The 19,495-nt window shown below is 36.6% G+C and overlaps 1 protein-coding gene across 3 annotated transcripts in view; it reads left to right on the plus strand.

The window, feature by feature from the left end:
* The window catches only part of PPP1R13B (protein phosphatase 1 regulatory subunit 13B), a 71,023-nt gene that overhangs the window by 24,781 nt on the left and 26,747 nt on the right, over positions 1–19,495 (plus strand). For all 3 annotated transcript variants that reach the window (XM_030482586.1, XM_030482585.1, XM_030482587.1), the window contains exons 2-4: positions 2,380–2,527; positions 9,166–9,285; positions 10,414–10,481. In XM_030482586.1, coding sequence (XP_030338446.1) covers positions 2,380–2,527; positions 9,166–9,285; positions 10,414–10,481 — 336 coding nt within the window. The remainder of the gene's footprint in view (positions 1–2,379; positions 2,528–9,165; positions 9,286–10,413; positions 10,482–19,495) is intronic.

Raw genomic sequence — 19,495 nt, forward strand, 5'->3', positions numbered from 1 at the left:
AAGGTTTCTTCTAAAGCCTATTGTTTTATGTTCATATATGAACATAAATAATCTTCTTATATATAAGGCCAAATTGCACTACTAGATTCCACATCAGATATTTATTCTGTAAGAGATTCCACAGCCACCGAATATCCAGATTACATCTGAATCTTCTACGGGGGAAAAATAACATTGTGAGCTGCTTTACAGTAGGTGGTTACAGGCACTTTTGTTACTATCTGTGGCTGCATCCTGTAGTTTCCTTCTAGCTTGTACCACAGCTTTTTCTATAGCTTCTTTTAATGCTGCTGTTGGAGAACCTTGGGGGTGAATTGTAGTATACTCAAAGCCCTGGATGACTGCTTCTTGTGTTGAAGTGTAGTTACTTGAAAACTTCACGATACAAATTTGGCAGGCTGAGGGAGAATAGAAACATGGACTAAAATAGCCTGGAGGACTGATGAGGAGACTGAGAGCTTGAAGCCTGAGCTTTCTTGGAATTTGTCCTATGCCTACTTTTAAAGTAGGCAGACTGCTCTCACCCAGTATCTAGCTGTTATTAATGCAAATATCCAATTTGGTACATGTATATGTCCCACAGATAAAAGTATTATGAATGTTTTTAAGAATTGCTTATGCAAACCGAAGCACAACTCTGCTTAAGTGGAGAGTGTGCATTTGATGAAGAGCTTTAAAATAATTAGGTTTAATCTTTGTGGCTCAACATGTGATGCCACATTTTATTTACTGGAAAGATCTGAAAGAACTTTCTTTGCAGACAAAATTTTGTCACATTCTGTAGGAACATCTATTATTATGGTATCTTTGTCTTTTTAAACATCACATTATCTCTGTTCCATCTCTGAGTTTACAGAAAAGTATTTTGACTACGGATGGGAAATTAAAGTGCAGAGAATTAGAATTACCTGTTTAATTTTAAGCAGGCACTTAGGGTGAGGTGTCTTTCAGAGGCTTTAGTGTAATGTAGGAATACTTGTCTTTGAATACAACCTTTATTGGTCCTCAACACAGGAAAAAATAAATCACTTCAGCATTTGTATTAGATTAATAACATCCATTGTATTATGTATAGATATTTATTACATCCATTGTATTAGGACTTTGTTTCTTGGTAGAAGGTTTTTTATCTTTTCCTTTTAACAAGCCCCTCAGCTGTTAACTATATGCTTCCAGCCTTTGAAGTAAATTACATGAGGGCCTACAGAACGAATAAATGGAGAATACTGCATAAGGCGATGGACCTTGATAGGGGGAATGTAGCAAATGAGCATATTATTAATGACCATATCATAATACATAGGCACCAGTGGGGTGAGGTGGGTTAAGTTAATGTAAACAGTTTTTGAGTGTTTCACTTTATTGGCAAGTTATACCTGCTAACATGAAGAGGGATGGGAGTATCTCTGGATAGATGTGTTTGTGCAGACGTGTATTTAAGGTGGAGCAAGGAATTGGAACACAAGTTTACGGCAACCCAGATTAGTAGTAACTCTTAGTGCTAGGCTTTTTCCTTTATAAATTTCACCCCACTTTTCCTTCTTTCTGTTTTCCTTGATGTCAAGTCATCGTGAATGTTGTAAAGGGTGGGGGCAGGGGAAGAAAAGTTATTCTCTGTTTTGTGGCTACTTTCCAGCTTGAATAGCTTGGAGCAGTTACTAGAGTAAAAACAGTCTTTTGATGATGTAACTTTGAGTGAAGAGAGCACACTTAGTACCGCTGTGGGAAGGTTGCATCTACAGTATGATCAACACAGCAAGCTCAGGGGGTGGGGCTAAAGTAGTACAGAAAGAACTGGCTTCTCAGAGGTTTTTAGCTCTAGCAAGTATATTGAAAAAATACGACTTGAAAAAATGTGGCTTTTTTTCCTCCCCCCTTTTTTTCTTTTAAACTCTGAGGCTTACCATTTATCCAAAGGCTTATAATTCGACCAACTGTAACTGTATCTTCAGACAAATTGCAAAAGTGACATCCATCATGCAAGGGGTTGCCACTTGTGAAACTTCAGGTTACTTTGCTGAAGTATGAATTTATTTGCAACATTTAAATGCTATAATTCAAGCATCTAACATAGCCAAAACTTGTTCCTTCTGTCCCAGACGTATTTTCAGACAGAACTAAACCATTTCAACCAAAGCCTTTAAAAAAAAAAAAAAAAAAAAAAAAAAAAAGTCAATTCTATGCACTGTCAAAAAAATTCAACACAGAGGACTAAAGCTTTGGCAAAGTTACAAGAAACTGAAAACTACTTTGACGGATTGTGGCAACCAACCATAAGCATACATTTGCATTTACAGGGGAATTATAAATCTTACCCAGAATCTCATTCTTGTCTTTTTTCTTTCTTTAATATTCTGCTACTTTTTTTTTTTCTTTCAGATGATACTAACTGTGTTTCTGAGCAACAATGAACAGATTTTGACAGAAGTTCCAATTACACCAGAAACAACCTGTCGCGATGTAGTAGAGTTCTGCAAAGAGCCTGGAGAAGGAAGCTGCCATCTGGCTGAAGTGTGGCGTGGAAATGGTAAGTAAAATGTTCAGTGGAAATTGATTTAAATATATGTACCAATTATAAAAAAGGTAAGACTGACTTTTCAATATTAATGATTTCAAATTATACTTCTTTTTTCCTAGCAAACTTTGATGCAAAGCATGGTAATTCAGTATCTGTAGAGATGAATACAATTCTTGACTTATTTTTTTTTTTTCTTCTCAGATGGAATATTTGATGAAACGCATGTGTAAGATACATTGGTGTTCTGTATTTCAGTTTTTCAAATTTTGTAAACAAAGCATACAGTATCCCTACCTTGAAAAAAAAAAAAATAAGGGGGGTGTATATGTGTATTTTCACTTCTAGAAGCCATTTATTTCAAATAGGCATGCAGCATATATCAGGTGGAGGGTATTTAAATGACAATACAGAACCTCAGTGATCTTCTCTTACGATCAGTGGATGCAGATTACCACCTGCATGCTTTCGAATCCTATTTCCTCACTTAGGCATGTGAACACAACCTGAAATTTATGAATGGGTATAGATCTTTTTCCTTCTGTGTCATGAACAGCAGATGTTCTGCAGACAGAATTGTGCCAGAATTGGACATAGTATCTCCAGTTTCTTTGTGAACATTTCCTCTCAAAGATTTGATAACCTTCCTTGGGGCAGGTAGTAGTGCCCATATCCCATTTGTGTTGCAATTGTTATTTCACAGAATAATGGGATGAGCAGTTCTTTTCAGGAGTGCCTCAAAACAGCCCTGTTATGTATTCTGTTTCTAGATGGATTCTTGCAATTGCATGCAGTAGAACCCTCCAGGTTATAGTATATCAGTGTATGAATGTGAGTAGAATCAGTGGATGGCTGAGGATAACATTTAGACAGGTTCTTATCACTTAAGTACTAAGGTCACCCCTGCTTAAGCTGTCTTTCGTCTTTTTTATATGAAGACTGAGGAGGTCATAACTTGATACTGAATTCTTAAATTTTGTATAGAGGGGTTTTATTTTGGTCAGGGTTTTTTTGTCAAACAGGCAAAACGGGCATTATTCATATGCTTTTGGAGCTTTTAAGTATTAGCAATCTAGAATATTTTCCTCCTGGGGAGACTATTCCTCCTCTTTTCTAAACTGTTTTAAGAGTTTGTAAACGGAGAGAGTTCTTCAATAAGCCATTTCCTAACTGCATGGGAACTCAAATATCCCTAATATTTCCAGTCACTTCTCTGCAAAAGTGTAACGTATGATATTATTTGTTCTTCTGCTTTCACAATACTTTGAGGATGTACTTCTTAAGAAATGCAGAGAATGTTGTCAACTAGCTGCAAAGGATGACTGGAAGCCAGAAAAGTGATCCACAGCATCTCTGTGGGACACTTAGACCATGCAACTCTGGCAAGTGCAAGCACATGATTTCAATAACTTCTGTGATGGAGAAAGTATTTTATTTGTGGATGTAATATATCTCAAAGCGTTAGATACCTAAAGCTAAAAGTTTCTATGAAGTATGAAATAAACTTCTCCAGGAAGTTGTGATGGAGAGACTAAGACTCAATTTTGGGTATCTACCCTGTGAATTATGCATCTTTGGTCCCATTATAGTTAGTGGAGATCTGGATATTACTGTGAGTAGAACATGGAGATCACTGATTTCAACTAGTTGATACCTATTCTGTTTTGAGCATTGGAGCTCACCAAGTTTTCTGAAGTAGGCATCTATATACAAACCTCAGTTCAGGAGCAGAGTCCTGCCCAAATCGTCTACCTATTGAGTGGGTTTGTCAGTCTTTTCAAAATGGGTTTGTGGCTCCAAGTTGCTTTAAAAACTTGCATGAAGGTGCTTTCACAAATCTAATTTCACTTGCTAAATACCCAAGGTCGTAACTACATAAATCTGTTCCATCGAAAGTGTGGAACAGAAAAGACTAGAGAGAATGAAAGAAAAAAATGAAACACTTGCATATATTTCTGGATCTCTCAGACAGGCCTGTACTGTCAGCAAAAAAGATGTTCTGCACACTGATTTTAAGTCTGTGTGACAGGAATTCCAGCACAAGCACAGAAGCGTTTTGTTTGTTGCTCTTGAATGTAGGATACTGTTAAAACCTCCCCATGTGTTGGTGGCCTCAACTTATTGCCCCAAAGTCTGGGGTACATAAATTTCTCAGTGAAACAACCTGATTTTTAAAGTATGATAATTTTTCCTTCAGCTGTTCCTGAGAGCTGAATTGAACTCTTTCCCCTGAAGTTTTTAAAAATAGTTTTGCCTGGAGCAGAGATCTGGTGTAGAAAACATGTCTAAACAGTTAAACGCAACAGATACAACAAGAAAAAACTTAAACTATGTTTCTGAGTGGGAAGTGTAAAGCAATTTGCAATGAAATTGTGGCATGTCGTGCCAGTGAAAGGGTGGGTTTTTTTCTCTTCTATTACGCTGTCTCTGACCCCTCAACCCTTATCCTCAAGAGAGGGTTTTTCAGAGGACATTTTTGAAAGTAAAATTAAAACTAAAAGTTAATACAGAAAATCATGGGTTGAATAAACACATTAGCTTTTGTCATACATCATAAGTGGTTTGTTTTGTTGGTAGTGTCTCCATGTTGCACAGATGACTAATCATAGCTCTCACTAAGAGAGTGCCGTCCTATCTGTCCTCGTATCAATGTGCTAAATTCCTCCATTCTATAGGTAGCCACAGCCTCTTTTAGGTAGCCCCACTAAATAATACATGTCTACTCAAATTCAAAGCAATGGGGCTTGTAGATTGTAGTTTTATTATGAGGTACAAAAACCAGTTTGTGTGCCCAGAAGCTTGTCCATTTCCTAAACTGTATCAATCTAACAAAATACTGTCTCTTCTAACAATCTTTCTCTTCAGAATGAGAAATACTTAATTTTATTTTTAGAGGGTGGCAGAGACAATTCGTCTTCGAGAAAAATGTTGTTAAAATCCGTGCAAGTTTTACTTCAAAATTTATGTAAGATTTCTAGCGTTCAGAGGAGGATTACAATAGCTTAGCTGCTGGAAAACATATTTGTTTATTATGTTAGCTCTTCTCTCTTCTTTTTTGTGTGGCAGAGAAATGGTTGAGGAGCTTCCCAAGAGTTGTAAAATAGTTTAGGTATTGTTTGTATTAGAGTTAAGAAACTGATTCTTCTTAGAGCTGCATGACATAAGCATTTGGTTTATTTGCGTTTGATTTTTATACTTCATTCTCTGTTCCCCCTCCTTTCTAGTTTCTTGAGATGAGTAATAGTTGAAAAAGTCTCTGTGTCTGATGTATCAGTACATTGTGCTTTGTCAGCTTGAAGCTTCCTCTCTTTGCATGGATTTCTCATGCTGTAACAGGAAAAAAACCAGAATGTTCTTCCTCATTCCCGAACTATTGCAAATAGCAGTTGGTAGGGAGGAAAGACAGGTGTGATGCTAGCAACTTGTAATGTGTTTAAGAGAGAATGGATTTCAACCTTTTAAATCCACCAAGTACTTCATTATTCACTTAATCTACATCTGGAATGCCCTTCAGCAGTTGGTATTAATTGGTCTTCCTCGACTTAGTGGTAACACAGAGACAAGTGACTGTTAAAGAGAGAGTTATTTACTACAAGTGCAAACCTGGGAGGGGAAAGACTCGTTTCTGATCTTGCAGTGAGCTCCCCTACTATGGAGATAATCCATTACTCTGTATTGTGGTTTCATGTACAGCAGGCATAAATGCGTTTATTACAAACAGCAGGATACTTGTAATCAGGATTAGAACAGCTTCTGAAGTAGTGAAACTTTGTTTTGAATAGTGGATATAGAGTTCTAACAGAAAGATTTTTGCAATTCTCTTCTAAAACATTGATTCAGTATCTGTGTTCTGGTCTTTCAGGGTGCTTCAGACATTTCAGAATACTTAAAACTAGCCCATCCTCAAAACTTCATTCTTGAAAGGAAAGGAGTCTAGCTCAGATCTCAGAAGTCTTCCAGAATTTTCATCCAACTTAAAATCTAAAGCAGTCTTTGCAAATAATGATGGATATATGCATATCATGGTCTTCCACTTAGTTATTAATGAAAACATTCTCTAGATAATTTTTTTAATGTGGTTAAAGTATAGGGATCCAGCCTGTTTATTATTACTTTACACTTCTTCTCTTATTTCACCTTTTCTTCATTCTCCTGTATTTAAACTTAATAAAATGGAAGTTTGAAATAGTATTGTGAAACAATTACTGACAAATGTGTCTGAAGCTATAACAAATGTTATAAAGTTTAACTGCAGGTTGGTTGTATTGGTTTTGATTTTCATTCTTAAAGAACAGGTATTTCCAGAAAATATCTCTTTGTGCTATCCTGATTTACAGCAAATACAACATCATGCTTTCTTTCTGCAGTTTTTCTAGATTTAGAGGATTTTAACTGAAGGAAGGGATGGGGATTTCAATTCTCATCATGTCTTGTGTCGAGTGTTAGTGTCCATTTCTTCTTTCTCTTTCTTTTGTGAATCTGTTTCGTGTAGCTAAGTTGCACAGAATAGTTAGTGCTGCTTCATTTTTCTTAAGTGATGATGATGTTGATCTTCTTATTTTAACCTATTTTCTTTCTAATTTAGGGCACCATATCCCAAAGTTGGGGTTTTTTTTCTTGTGGAAAAATTGCAAAAGTAGTTAAACGTGTCTTTCCCATTTCTCTCCATGGTTATGCCTGAAAAATACTAGCCTTGATTCTTCAAGGTATGTTGTGCAAATGAAACCTTTTATTTTGAATTGCTCCTGGGATTAGGGCCTGACTTTTAATGGCACTCCAGCCTAACCGGGAGCGATGCTGCAGCCACTCCTCACCATTCCAGATTTAGCCCAACCCTGTTCAGACATCCAGTTCCTTGGTACCATCTTAATAAGCTTCAGTTTTTGCTAGGTCTAGTTAGAAATTTTTCTGTTGGGAAAGATTCCTAAAGATTATCTTCTGGGTCTCTGAACTAAACCATTTGAAAACTTTTACACTCTGATCTTTAGAAGACTTATGCTGAAATTTTAGTGGATGTGCTTCAAAGCACATGAAATCTTAGTTTAGGAGTTGAAAAACCTGAAAGTCATGTTTTTAAAATTCCTTTTCAAGAACTGAGTTGTAATAAGGCCCTGACCTTGTTCATGTGTGTGTAAACACTATTGACAGTGGTTTTTGGAGTCCACTTGAGTGAGGAACAAGAAAATGAAAAGAAAAGCTTCTATCTTTTTAAATCCAGGTGTTGTGGGGTTTTTTGGGGGGGCAGGGTGGTGTGTTAGGAAGATGAGTAACCAGTCAGCTGATGAATATAACTAGCTTGTGGTTTAAATGACCCTTCCCCACTGAAAGCAGCAAGATCGAGTGTGGCTAATTTGTGTGAATCACTATACCTATTTGAAGTGACAGATTCTGACAAGACACTTGTGAATCAAGTCATGAAAACATATTGTTTCTTAAATACGACAAGTATCCCAAGAGTATCAAGGCATGTATACATTTATGGAGTTCATAATGCACATAAATTTAGGTAACTTTCATTATTAAAAGGTATATTTGCGATGTGGTTTTCCCAAGCTTTCTCCAAGATATCTGTTATATCTTTGAATCATTTTATCTTCTCATGTCAAACAGGTTAAGTATGAAATGGATAACAAATTGTTAGTGGTGCTCTGCCTGGTAGGAGATACTGTGGTTTGGCTTTTGGAGGCAGAGAACATTTTGCTTTTAATGATGAAGAATGCAAACTCCACCTTTTGGTTTCCAGCCAAGCCTGATTTCCTGTAGTAATGACATGGTGCTGCATGTAGGAAAGCTAATTAAATGTCTTCTAGTATAATTTTATTCTGATTAGAAGATATCTTCTAACGCTATGCTTAGTATTAGATCTTAAAAGTGGAGATTTTCTTACCCTAAAACTTTTAAAAGTAAATGCAAGTATAATTATGGAAACCGGAGAAACTTTGCTTTTGATATATTACCCCCCCCCCCTTTTGAAATACTAAATATATAGCATGCAGCCTCCTAGTAATAATGTATTTGACCAATTTGGAAGAAATAACTACACTATGAGAATGTTTTACATTTCTTTGGAGGAAAACAAAAAGATTGACTGCTGCATAGAACTTGGCCTTTCTTTGTTCAAAGATTTGCCAGTAATTCCACATATACTGGAAGTTAATGTCTGACATAGTGTATTGGAGTGGGAGTACCTGCTCAAGTTCTTAGGAGACGAAATGTCAGTATAATCATAAGGTTTTCAGTCTGAGCGGAAACCTGCAGGTTCAAATTGAATGAATCATTTTAATAATAGAACAAAATATCCCTCTGGTGGTGATGGGGAGCAAAGGTGCAAAGATCAGCATTGTGAAAAAAAAGGTTGTGATGAAGAATTCCTAAATTAGGTTTTCTAAATACTGCTATTTTTTGTATGATTTTGGAAACTGGTGAAGTACTGCTGTTAAGCAGTGAGCCATGTTGTGGTAACAGGCTAGCTTTTAGTACAGCACAGCTATTGCCTGTTGGTGCCTGTTTCTTTGACTTTGCATAACACCAAATACATTGGATAGGTTGAATTGCAACCAGAAAGAACATTCTGATTCTTCACAAGAGTTGTATTAAACTTTGCTTAATTTAAAATTTTTGTGATAAGTCTTTTGATCTTTTACTTTTAGAACGCCCCATACCCTTTGATCACATGATGTATGACCACCTACAGAAATGGGGTCCCCGCAGGGAAGAGGTGAAATTTTTTCTTCGTCATGAGGAGTCACCAGCCGAAAGTAATGAACAGAGTAAGTACATTTATCCTGTAGTGTTGTAACCTAATAATATTTAAAAACTTTCTGAAGTGAGTTTGAATATTGGTTCTTTCAGTGAACTTCAGTAGATGTATGTATAATATAACTTCTTTATACCAAAAACCATTTTGAACCTTTCTCAGTGGCACATATATTGCTATTCTCAAATTCCCTTCTGTAGAATAATTTCTACCAGTCTGTTGAGCAATATTTTTGTAGTGAAATTGGTTTCTATTCTGCTTAATTCTGATCCAGAAATGTTGGTGGGTATTAAAGGCTTAATGCTTTTTTTTTTTTCTTGTTGAGATAAAGTCCCTACATTTTGAGAAGGTGGGATTGTTCTTTTTGACCTCCTGTTCTTTTCAGTTGCCCCACAGAAAAGAATCAGTAAACTACTTTGACTCCTTTAGAAACTAAAATCTATTTTACAGACATCATTGGCAGAAGTCTCAGTGGCTTTGCTTTCTTAGAACTTCATGTAGATATATTTTTATAGTGGTGGTAAACCACACCTTGAAAAATCACTGGTCTGCTTGGTTCTGCAGGAAAAGTGTTTATATAAAAAAGTGCTGGATGAAGTGGGGCTTTCTGAAAAGCCTGGAACAGAAGGATTTCAGTTTTCTGCTCTGACTGGTATAGACTTAATTTATAAGAAGACTTGAGGCAGTGCATTATATACTTAATGGCTGTCAGACTGTCTGGAGGATAGGAAAGGTATCTTGAAGTGAGATGTATATTTGCATGCTCAGATTATTGTTACTCATTCAACTAATCTGACTACTTCTAACAATTGAATTTCAAATCTTGGCTGAGTCCTTAACTGCTTTGAGCTGAGGTTTTTGGTACGTTCCCTTTCATGACATCATTGCCTAAACAGAAGTCAGAAAAGTAGAGCTGCATGTCTGTACTTTTAACAGAGGAAGTGTGTGAAGTAAATGCTTTGTTTCTGCTGACTCCACTGCTTACAAAGAATAACTTCATAAAAAAGAGTTGAAACTAGCAGAATAAAAATTCACAGGTAAAAGTTTTAGATAAAAGTTCTTGAAAAGAACAGATTTCAAGACTGAAAACCATTTGTGTTGAGAACTGAACTTTGCACTAAGAGCAATGCTTTACTTTTAGGTGGACGTCAAGCCCAAAATCAAAGAAATGGCATAAATATACCTATGGAGAAGCGTACAGAGAATGGGGTATGCAATAATTCATACAGGTTTTGGATCAATTCCACTTAAATATTTGATGTTTTTAGAATTCTAGTTTTTTAAGATCTATTGTGGTGGGAACTGGTGGAAAATAGATCTTGTTCTGTTTTGTTTGTTTTTGTTGTAAGATGAATGGGAGAATATGGCTTTCACGAACTATTCTAAATTTTCTGTTTAGAAAGTAAGTCACTTATGTGATGTGAGAAGCCCTCGGAGTCTTATTAATTACTGCATTTTCTAATCTGTCTTCCTCTGTCTTATTCATCCTGTGTGAAGGAAGAAAAAACCACACCAGCTACGTTATTCTTTCATACTAGTATTTCCTATCCAGACATCTTTTCTTGCTTGATTTATCTCACTGGTACTGATCTATGGCATAGCCTCATATGTTAATATGTAAGAATGTATGTGTGGATTGGGATGTTTTCGGATGCTGGTAGAAGAAGTTGCATGCCCCTCAGAGTCACCTCTTCATACTTTCTTCTTTTATGCCCTTGGTTAATTTCTGTGCCTGTTTTTTGTGTGTTGGTTGGTTTGGGTTTTGGTGGTTTTGTTTGGGGTTTTTTTGGTTTTTTGGGGTTTTTTTTACTAAAATATGACTAGATTTCTAATTTAAAATAGATATTACATACCATAGGCAACCTGTTCGGTGGCATTTAGTGAATCCTGGTTTGAACATCCTCTCTTTTACAAATAAAATGTAGTACATCTCTTTTGGAATTACCATGGCTTAAAAACCTCTACTCCTGAGATGAAACTTGCTTTACTTTCTTGTCTCTCATTCTCAATAATAATGAAGACACTACAGAGCATATTCTGCTCTCATTTGCTCAGGGCCATTCTGCTGCCTTTACTGAGGCACTATAGCTATAGTTGACTATTTTTAAACACTTTTAAATCTCAAGAAAAAGATCTGAGCTCACTAATTCATAGTTCTATTGCCTCTATGAAGCACTTTCAATTTCCAAGTACATATAGGGCTCCTTCTCAGGGTAAAATACTGCCTAAAAGAGTTTAAAAGCAAACAAATCAGGTTTTCAAGCTGAGACATCTTCAAGAAAAAAAGAACTAAAATGTTAATAATCGTGCAGGTTAAACAGTTCTGCACTTGTATGTTGCCTGATAACTGGCATCTAAAATTCACACACAAAAAAACAATGCAGCAACAAAATTGTTTAGTTTGCAGCTCTTGGCAGCTTGTTTTGTGTATGGCATGTGGGCCTAGTGGAAGGAATTTTTTTCCCTATTCAAAGCAGTTAATCATGTATTGCGTTCTGCGTTCCTTTTCTGTACAGAACCCTAGCTGATATCCTCTGCTGAGCAGATCTGTTTATCCTGCATCCATTGTGATATTGACAATGTAGTGAGATCATAGTGCTATAATGTGCTAGGGGAACATAACTCTTTCATGACCTCCCCTGGCTATTTCTCCATTCCTTCATTAGAGACATAACGTCTTTGGAAATCAGATCTGGCATGTGCATTATACTTACAATCTCACTTCTTAGCAGCACTAAAGTGTATGATAGCATGGCTTTTTATTTAGTTCAATTTCTTGTTAATTTTGATGGGTAAAGCTCAGACCTTGAAGAAAACTGCTACCTTGGAACATTTGATGTCTATTTAAAAAAAAAAAAAAAAAAAAAAAAAAAAGAAAATTTTACCACAATGTTAAACTTTTATTAGGGAACTGGTCACTTCAAAATGGACTGTTACCAAGTTTAAGAAACTATTAAAACACAGGACTAAAACCTGAAGGGTTTATGTTAATGTAATTTGTGGTGAATTTTATGCCAAAAATGGTACAAATTAGGTTTTGAAAGTGTATAAAACTAAGATTTTTCAATTGTGCCAAGTTTTAAATCAGAGGGGGAGGGGAAAAAAGAGGTGGCTTCAGGATCAAGGACTTAATCAGCTTACATTTACGTAATGCATTAGGCTTATTCACTGTTACTGGCATGCTGAATGTTAGACTAGCCCTCAAATCAATGCAAACCAATGGAACATTGAAGACAGCTCAAATCTTATCAAATATTCTGCATTCAGGTATATTTTTAATATGTGTAATGTTTTAATGATGAAATAATTGATTTTTACTGAATATCTGTACAGAGCTGAAAGTGTGACATGCATAGGAAACTTTTTAAGATGAATGCTTTAATATTTGAATCAATAATCTTGGAAAAAATGATGGGCAGTCTGTCTGGAATTCTATTTGGATAATTCTATTAATTGGCATTTTGTCATACGCAGTAGGATTTTTTTTTCTCTAAAATAACATGTGCTTGATCAGCAATTATTTAAATAATGCTTAGCTTAAAATCACATTATATAAATGATTAAATTTCATTATATTAAATTCCAAATAAAGATTTAATGTTACAGAGAGAATAGGCTAGGTCTCTTTGAACAGTGAAACATGCATTGTTGTAAAAAAAATACTTATCTGTAAGTGCTCATCTAAGAGCTTTGCATTCTGCGTAACAGTCTAAAGGAAAAACTGTGTGAGATTTTGTAAATTGACAAGTTCTTTTATTTCTGAGGTGAACTTTTGGTTGCTTTTGTTTACAACTTTCCTTCCTGGAAGTGGAATTATGCTGTCAATCAGGGCCTGGTCTCTTTCTGCCACTACACAAAGATATAGATATGCGGAGATAAGACTTACATAACTGAACATTTCCTTTTGACAGGGAGATTGGACAGTGCCTGAAGAGGTATTCTCTTCTTCAAGAAGAGAATCTTCCTCCTCTTCCTTTCTTTTGCATATGTAACTGAGCCAGTTGGATTTGAACACAAGTTGTAAAAAGGGAAATTCGAATTAAATATTGGGGAAAATGTTTTCTTGATGAGAGTAACAGACATTGGAACAGACTGGTTGCTGTGTAATTTCTGTCTAGCCAAATAAAGTTCTGATCAGTGTGAACTGCTCTGAACAGGGGTTACTGAACCAAGTAACTTCCAGAGACGCCTTTCTACCTACTTATTCTTTGATTCTGTGATCAGTGGCGATGAAACAGTGGTCATACAATGGTGGGGTCTTGTTTGCATCCCGATGTTTTAGCTTGTGATCCAAGCTTCATCCCATAGAAGCAGCAGCCATCTGAAAACAGTGAGACAGAGCAAATATAGTTGTAACCACTGGGGGTCAGCGGTAGACAGGAGAGGGACTGGGGAGCCACCCATTGTGGTGCAGCCACCAGTCATCAATAGGAAAAGTGGATCAGTACTTAAAGGAAGTCCCAGAAAGAGGACAGACTGGATGATGGCGATTGTCCAGAAGAAAAGGTAATGAGATAACAGAAAAATTTTTTTGGAGATAAGAAAACAAGAAAGCAGATACAGTTTGGGAGGAAAAAAGGATGAGATACAGGAACATGATGACAGTAAAGTGTATTAGACTGAGTAGAAGTAGATTAGTGTGATGCAAACAGTCTGTATATGATGACAATACTTGTTTTCTGTAGTTAGTTTGTTCAAATTATTTTTCTATTTCATAGTATGCTTGGGTAAAATAAAATGACAGTTTGTGTTCTCCTGTACCATTTCTGTTTATTTTTGCTGTTTCTAGTGTTAAAATTGCTCCCCCGATTTAGAAAGAGTGATACCATTAAGCTTTTTTCCTGCTGGATATTGACTGAAGCTTTTGCTAAGAAATACAAATCAGGCTCTTAGCAAAAGTTTTACAGCAGGCAGCCCAATTGTTTTAGCATCAAGTGATTGTTACACTTTCATGGAATCATAGAATCATGGAATAGTAAGTGTTGGAAAGGATCTTTAAGATCATCTAGTTCCAACCCCCCTGCCATGGGCAGGGACACCTCGCACTGAACCATGTGGCCCAAGGCTCTGTCCAACCTGGCCTTGAACACTGCCAGGGATGGACCATTCACAACTTCCTTGGGCAACCCATTCCAGTGCTTCACCACCCTCACTGTAAAGAACTTCTTCCTTATTTCTAATCTAAACTTCCCCTGTTTAAGTTTGAAGCCATTACTCCTTGTCCTACCACAACAGTCCCTAAGGAAGAGTCCCTTCCCAGCATCCTTATAGACCCCCTTCAGATACTGGAAGGCTGCTCTGAGGTCTCCACGCAGCCTTCTCTTCTCCAGGCTGAACAGCCCCAACCCTCTCAGCCTGTCTTCATAGGGGAGGTGCTCCAGCCCTCTTATCATCCTCGTGGCCCTCCTCTGGACTCGCTCCAACAGCTCCATGTCCTTTTTATGTTGAGGACACCAGAACTGTACGCAGTACTCCAAGTGAGGTCTCATGAGAGCAGAGTAGAGGGGCAGGATCACCTCCTTTGAGACTCCTTTCATGCTGGGGGAATTGCTCAGGAAAATTCCATTAACAGGTAGGTAAAAATTTCTTGATATATGTACACATAAAGCAGTTTTGAATGTTACTGGTTTAACCTTAGGAGAACATGTGGTTGCTGATGGAGAATAGATGTAGCCATCAGATGCAGTCAGTCTCTGTATCACATTCCATTGTGACAGTAGTAAACCTACGCTGCTTCTGAGTTCATGTGGTATAGCTTGTCAAATTCTAGATTTACATGTGGTGCCAAAATCCTTCAGTAGGATGATATGCTGTTCATTAGCTTTAATGATTTGATCCATACGAGTGCAACAAAAGGCATTAGATATCTAATGCACACTTTGTCATATATTTCTTATGATATTACGAAACTTTTTAAATGCGTTCTAAGAAGTGTCTGATAAAGAAATTTCAAAGATGTCTGAATGGGGGTTCACAAGTACACTTGCACAGGTGAAACACCTTAAGGTTTCCTTAACCTGTTGGCAACAACATAAAAGAAATTAATTGTGAGGAAAGAGGCAAACAAGTTAAATTTTTAACAGAAGTAGTAAACCCAAGAGAGAAGAAATGGTGAAGGATAAAGAGCTTAGTCTGGAATAGAAGTTGTTCTTTAAACTTGAGCTGCAAATTCAATTTAATATAAGCTTGTAAGTATTAAAACACTTTCTGTTTGTAACATTGAACAATGTATTTGGAAGAGGCTGCCATTCATGTAAAACAGGTTCTAATCAAATTTGTTTAAAATGAACAAATAACTGTGTCAGTCTCTGGAAATCTAGGTTCGTTCATAGCAAAGTCTAAGGAATTAATTCCATTAAAAGATGGTAAAAAGAAATTTAGGCACAAGGAATTCTAACAGTTTGCAGAGAAGGAAAAATTTTCTGAAGAAATTTGGTTGTAGGCTTCCTGGAACATTTTGACCATGTGAAAAATAGTAATTAGCTCAAATTTTTCATAATTTTCTGTAGCAGCTTTCTCTGTTGCTTTTGTTAAGGAGACAAAAATAGTTGTATCTGCTACTTCTACAGTCAAGGGTGTTCCCTTTCCTAAGACATACATTCCTAATATTATTTTCACCCGTCAGAGAGGGAAGCCTTGCTGCCCCTACAGCAGTCTTCTGCATTGTCAGATTCCTCGTTCAAGCCCTGGGTCAGCTTGATAGAGTATGGATTCAGATACAGTTCTTCATAACTCTGCTGAAGCACTTTCCAGACAGCTGGCAGAATCTTGCTCTTCAAAAAATAGAAAAACTAATCCAACTAAGGGGCTTAAGGGAAAAAGAATTAAATTAGGAAGTGTGTGTAGGGGGGGGAAGTATATTCTAAAGCTAATTTTAATGTATCCAAATAGCTTTTGAATTCTTGCTGGGCTAGAAATCCCAGTCTCTTTACACCTCAGTAAATTATAGTTATGTAGGGTAAAATCTCTACCACACTAATAACTATGTGGTCTATTAGAAAGAACTTCTATGAAACTGTAGGGAATTCAAATGGTCCTGGCCTTATACCTCATTTTGAGGCCTCTTTTAAACATTTTAGGCAGCATGACATCATTCTTGGATTTGGAAAGTCATGAACACTGTTTTGACATGTCCTGTGTGATCTCAAATATATTTCAGTTCATAATGGACAAAGTTACTAGATGCTTACATTTTCTAAGAATAATTTGATATCACACTTAAAATTTTCCTGTTATAATTTTAATTATAGCATTAGGTTATTACTAGTATTAGCTTTTAATATCTGACTTCATTTGTTTTGAGGAGCCTAACATTGTTTGACTTACTGGGAACAGGAAACACTTTCGGAACACACTTGGAACATTGTGAAAGGACTATTTTCCTCCATGCCTTCTCCATGCATTTACATGATTTTTAATCTCTGTCACTCTAGATATCAAATATCTACCTGGATGACTATGTATATTCATAGACAGACTTGTGGTATACAGACACTTATATACACTCACTTGTAGTATACAAACTTTATAGTTCTGCTGCTCTTCTGGGCATCAAAAATAGTACTGGTCAACAAGTTACAGGGAACAAAGATGTGGTTTTCTAGTCTGTAACAGCCAACAGGTGGCTTCCCATTTTGCAGAGGAGGAAAACCTAAACTGGACCCTTTACTCAATCTACACCTTTAGTTTCTACTTTTACAGGACTGACACTTTGATTTTCCTCAGACATGGCTCTGCAGTTTTACACTAATACTTAGTCGCAGATGTCCATGGAAGGGTGAGGATGAGAAGTCTTGTCTGTTTGTTTAACCTGTAACTGTAGTACTTACTTCAATATATTTGTATTGTGAACATGGAGCTGTACAATTGACTCTCTTCCCTAGATTTCTAACTAAATGAAACATGTGGAGAATCACCTCCAGTTGTCACTGCACACAGAGATCCTGAGTTGCTTGGCCTTTATATAAAGGTAGAATAGAATAAATGAGTGCTTCAGCTGGCACATAACATTATACACATTAGCTCATAAAGTAAATGTTACTTAAAAGAGTTCATTTGTTATTTTTCATGAAGTACTGCTGTGCTTTCACAGTCCTTACATTGGCAGTGTAAACTTCAATGCCTTTTGTCATAGTTGTATCCTTTTACAGTCACATAAGTATTGTTTTTAGTTAAGCCAAATATTATAATATTAACTTACTGTAAGGGAAGATGGAACTTGTATTTTATTTCTATAGTTCCTTGCAGGAGACAGATTATGAAATTCACTGTGGCAGTGCAGAGCTCTAAGAGTTTAATTGAGGAAGCTTGAGAGTTTAGCTTGTCCCTCTCTGAGCAGCTTTCACTTCTGTGCAGGAGACTCTTCTGGTACTTACCAGGCCAACTGTTCCTTTTCAGGCCACCTTTAGAGTGCTCTCTTTTATGTAGCTATGTCATCTGCAGATTAGTGTTGCCTCTCATCATTTCCACAGTCTCTGTGGCTTTCCTTTCACAGTGCTGCTGTGGCCTCCTTTCTCTGACACACCTTTCCAAGTTCACTGACTTGTTCATTTAGTTTCCTGTCCATCTAGCCTTTGGACACCTAGCATACCTGTTTGCCACCTTCATATTTTTCCCAGGCAAGTGAACTTTTCCATTTCTCTATTGTCTCTGCACTTGCCTCCAGTTCTAATTGTTGTTAGGTTTGTTCCCCCTGCAGCCTTCCTCAGATCAAAGCAGAGAAAATGAAAGACCCTTTGGCGAATTTAGGAGCAAGGGAGTTGAACTTGTTTTTCTTCTCTTATTCCCACTGGATGATTGTACTCTCAGCTCATACCTTTTCTTGCTTGCTAAAAATAAGCCTGTTCTTTATGCGGGTGGAATATTCACTGTATTATGCTTGGACATACAGTTCTTCAGTGTCCTTATGGACACCCATTTGGCTGGATCTCTTGTGTAAGTAAGTAAGTGCAGTGAATCATGCTTGAATTACTTTCTTGAAAGAACGAAGAGGGGGTGAACTTGCATGTAATTTGTGAATTTGACAAGGTAAGTTACAGCTTTTTATGGTTTTTATCTTCCACAATATCATAATTTTTAGATATGTAACAAATTTTTGATGTGGTTTAGTATTTTCTTTAATTTTTAGTGTTTAAAAAGTCTTAGGTCTAGGTTTTGGCTTGCTACAGTCTTCTCTGACTTGCAGCTTCTTGATTTATGCTATTATACATATGCTTTAGCTTTATTGCTGGCTCTTGCATTCATCTTGTTGCATGCAAGATTTAAGAAAAGCTAAAGTATATAGGGAAAAGCATATAGCAAACACTGGAAAGGTTATTTGCATGGGGCTGTAGTATCTATTCTGACTGTACTATTTGCCTTTTATCTCGGGCAGTCTCTGTTAATAAAGAAACTGTTAAATTTCAGGAGGTATGGTTTTCTGTTACTTTAAACAGTAAAATTAAATACCAACAGTAATGATTTTCCTGATCTTTTTGGTGTTCAGTTTTTGCACGGAGTTGGTAATACCACAGAAGTACAAATGGAAAAAATCATGTGGTTTTAAAGCTAAATTGTCTGTATTCTTGTATCTTCGGTTTGACCTGATAACTGCAAAAGAACTGTGTATCGCTCAACATTTTCCATTGAATATGAAAAGTGCAATGAATCAAGCTGATCGTAGTTGACAGCTGGCTTGATCTTGCCGTGATTAGGTCTTTTACTGCTGGCAAAATCCACTAGCCTTTTCCGTTAGCTGATTGTTGATGGATGCAGAGACACAGCCTTTCATATTGATAAAGACTTTGGGTAAACCTTTATTTCATATAGAATAAGATTAAAAAATATCCTACCTCTTGTTGATTTTACTGAGACAAAAAGCCGTGCAGAAACTCATGAGATGTTTACAATTGTTTGCTGCAAACAAGCCAAATCAAGAATTAAACTATTGCAGCCAGAAAGTAACAGAAACATGGAGTTGAAGCACATTGAAGCAATGCGAATGTTTGCAGCTGATGGGCAGTGCTGCAAAATAAAGATGTGCTCTCTTACAGTTACATGGGAAAATAGCAGACAGGTAATTAATTCTCAAAATTTTAGTTTTACATGGTAGTGGACATGTTATTTAAATATTATGTAGCTTTTGCACTGTAGTTTAAATGATTGTGGGTTTTGTTGTCACATGACTGGAATGCAGCCTAGTTTGGGTTTTGTAATGCCTTATCTCTGAATTGAAATCCTGAATT

This window comes from Strigops habroptila, chromosome 4, assembly GCF_004027225.2.
Source record: "Strigops habroptila isolate Jane chromosome 4, bStrHab1.2.pri, whole genome shotgun sequence".
NCBI lineage: Eukaryota > Metazoa > Chordata > Aves > Psittaciformes > Psittacidae > Strigops > Strigops habroptila.